Here is a 1,838-nt window from a genome sequence, read left to right on the forward strand (position 1 = left end):
TAAATTTTTAAAAACACAATTATTTCACCATAGTGAGGGTTGGCCGGCCTAAAAAATCTATGAACACAAAATCAGGTGGCACAACCACAAATATCATAATCACTACAACTGAACAAACATCCACCACCAGCACTATGATCAATACCTTCACTAAAAATCACTTCGCCGAATAAAAAACCCGGGCACGAGACTTTTCTTGATTTGGTTTCAACAATTAGTTTTTTTTTTAACTCGGCACGCTGATTAACTGTTAAATCATGACTGATCCATACTTTATCAAGATCTTCAAGCATAGTTTTTAATTTAAACGAATTTTTAAAGACCAATTCTTTAATTGCGAAACTCCTCATTTCAATCAGCACCGGTCTAATTTTAGTTTCTGCTTTTAGACCCAGTCTATTAATTCTTTTAATATCCTAATCCTTGACCTCACTGGATAACTTTTTAATAATTCTTTTGACTCTATCTTTATCATCATTCATCAGTTTCTTGCGAACTGAACATCATTATGTTATTTTCTCTCTCTCTCTCTTTTAGGTCATTAACATTGGTTAAAGTTTTTTGAACACTTTTAACCTCATCATTAACTAGTTCAATATTTTTCTTCACTTCGCATCGGACAACATCAGCAAAACTTTTGCTTAAAAAATTTTTAAGGCTACACAGCTCAGTACTCATATCAATGCCATCGAATCTTTCTGCCTTATCAACATTTTTCTGAATTAAACTTTTGATAGCTTCAAGTTCACTCTTCAACAAAATGTTCGATTCTTCAATTTTGTAAACTTTGGTGTTGAGCGCATCATTGCTATCACGCACAGCTTTATTCAATGACTTTACGCCAGGAAGTAGTTTCATGCATTCATCACAATACCACTTAATATTAGACATGGAACTGACAACTTTGAAGGCTGATTTACTTATTCCGACACAGTCTTGGTGAAAAGCAAGTTGACATTGAAAGCACTGAAATGCCTCTTTATCCTTTACATTTCTAGAACATTGACATCCTCTAATCGGCATTATTATTTCAAAAAGAATTTTTCCAAGTCAATTAATAAAAATATATTATAAATGCTTTTAGAAAGTTATCAGTCTGCAAGAATAAACACACACAACTTAATTAATAGTATACTTATATAACGATATATCTGATAAGTCTTAATATGATTATAGAGAAATCTGAGTATGATATAATTGATGTTAGTAGTAAAATTTCTCTCATTAAGTTAATTGATGGCGGTGCAGCTATATTGATAATAATAAAGATAAATCACCATAATATATATAATCACCATAATATATATATATATATATATATATATATAAAGAATTTTTCCAAGTCAATTAATAAAAATATATTATAAATGCTTTTAGAAAGTTATCAGTCTGCAAGAATAAACACACACAACTTAATTAATAGTATACTTATATAACGATATATCTGATAAGTCTTAATATGATTATAGAGAAATCTGAGTATGATATAATTGATGTTAGTAGTAAAATTTCTCTCATTAAGTTAATTGATGGCGGTGCAGCTATATTGATAATAATAAAGATAAATCACCATAATATATATAATCACCATAATATATATATATATATATATATATATATATATATAAAGAATTTTTCCAAGTCAATTAATAAAAATATATTATAAATGCTTTTAGAAAGTTATCAGTCTGCAAGAATATACACACACAATATATATATATATATAAAGCTTGTATGGTCTCCAAGCCATTTTTTGTGGTTAATAAAATGTGCAAATAAAAAAAAATGTGTGTGTGTGAGTGTGTGTGAGTGTGTGTTGTGTGTATGTGTGAATGTGG

At 28.7% G+C, this 1,838-nt stretch overlaps 1 protein-coding gene across 1 annotated transcript; it reads right to left on the bottom strand.

Moving 5' to 3' along the window:
* Positions 1–474: 474 nt before the first annotated feature.
* Positions 475–1,023, bottom strand: HELRODRAFT_183412 (hypothetical protein; the record flags this gene model as incomplete). Its single annotated transcript, XM_009012447.1, has 1 exon — positions 475–1,023. The coding sequence occupies one exon, from the start codon at positions 1,021–1,023 to the stop codon at positions 475–477; it is 549 nt and encodes a 182-aa protein (XP_009010695.1).
* Between the last annotated feature and the right edge of the window lie 815 nt (positions 1,024–1,838).

This window comes from Helobdella robusta (assembly GCF_000326865.2).
Source record: "Helobdella robusta unplaced genomic scaffold HELROscaffold_107, whole genome shotgun sequence".
Classification (NCBI taxonomy): Eukaryota; Metazoa; Annelida; class Clitellata; order Rhynchobdellida; family Glossiphoniidae; genus Helobdella; species Helobdella robusta.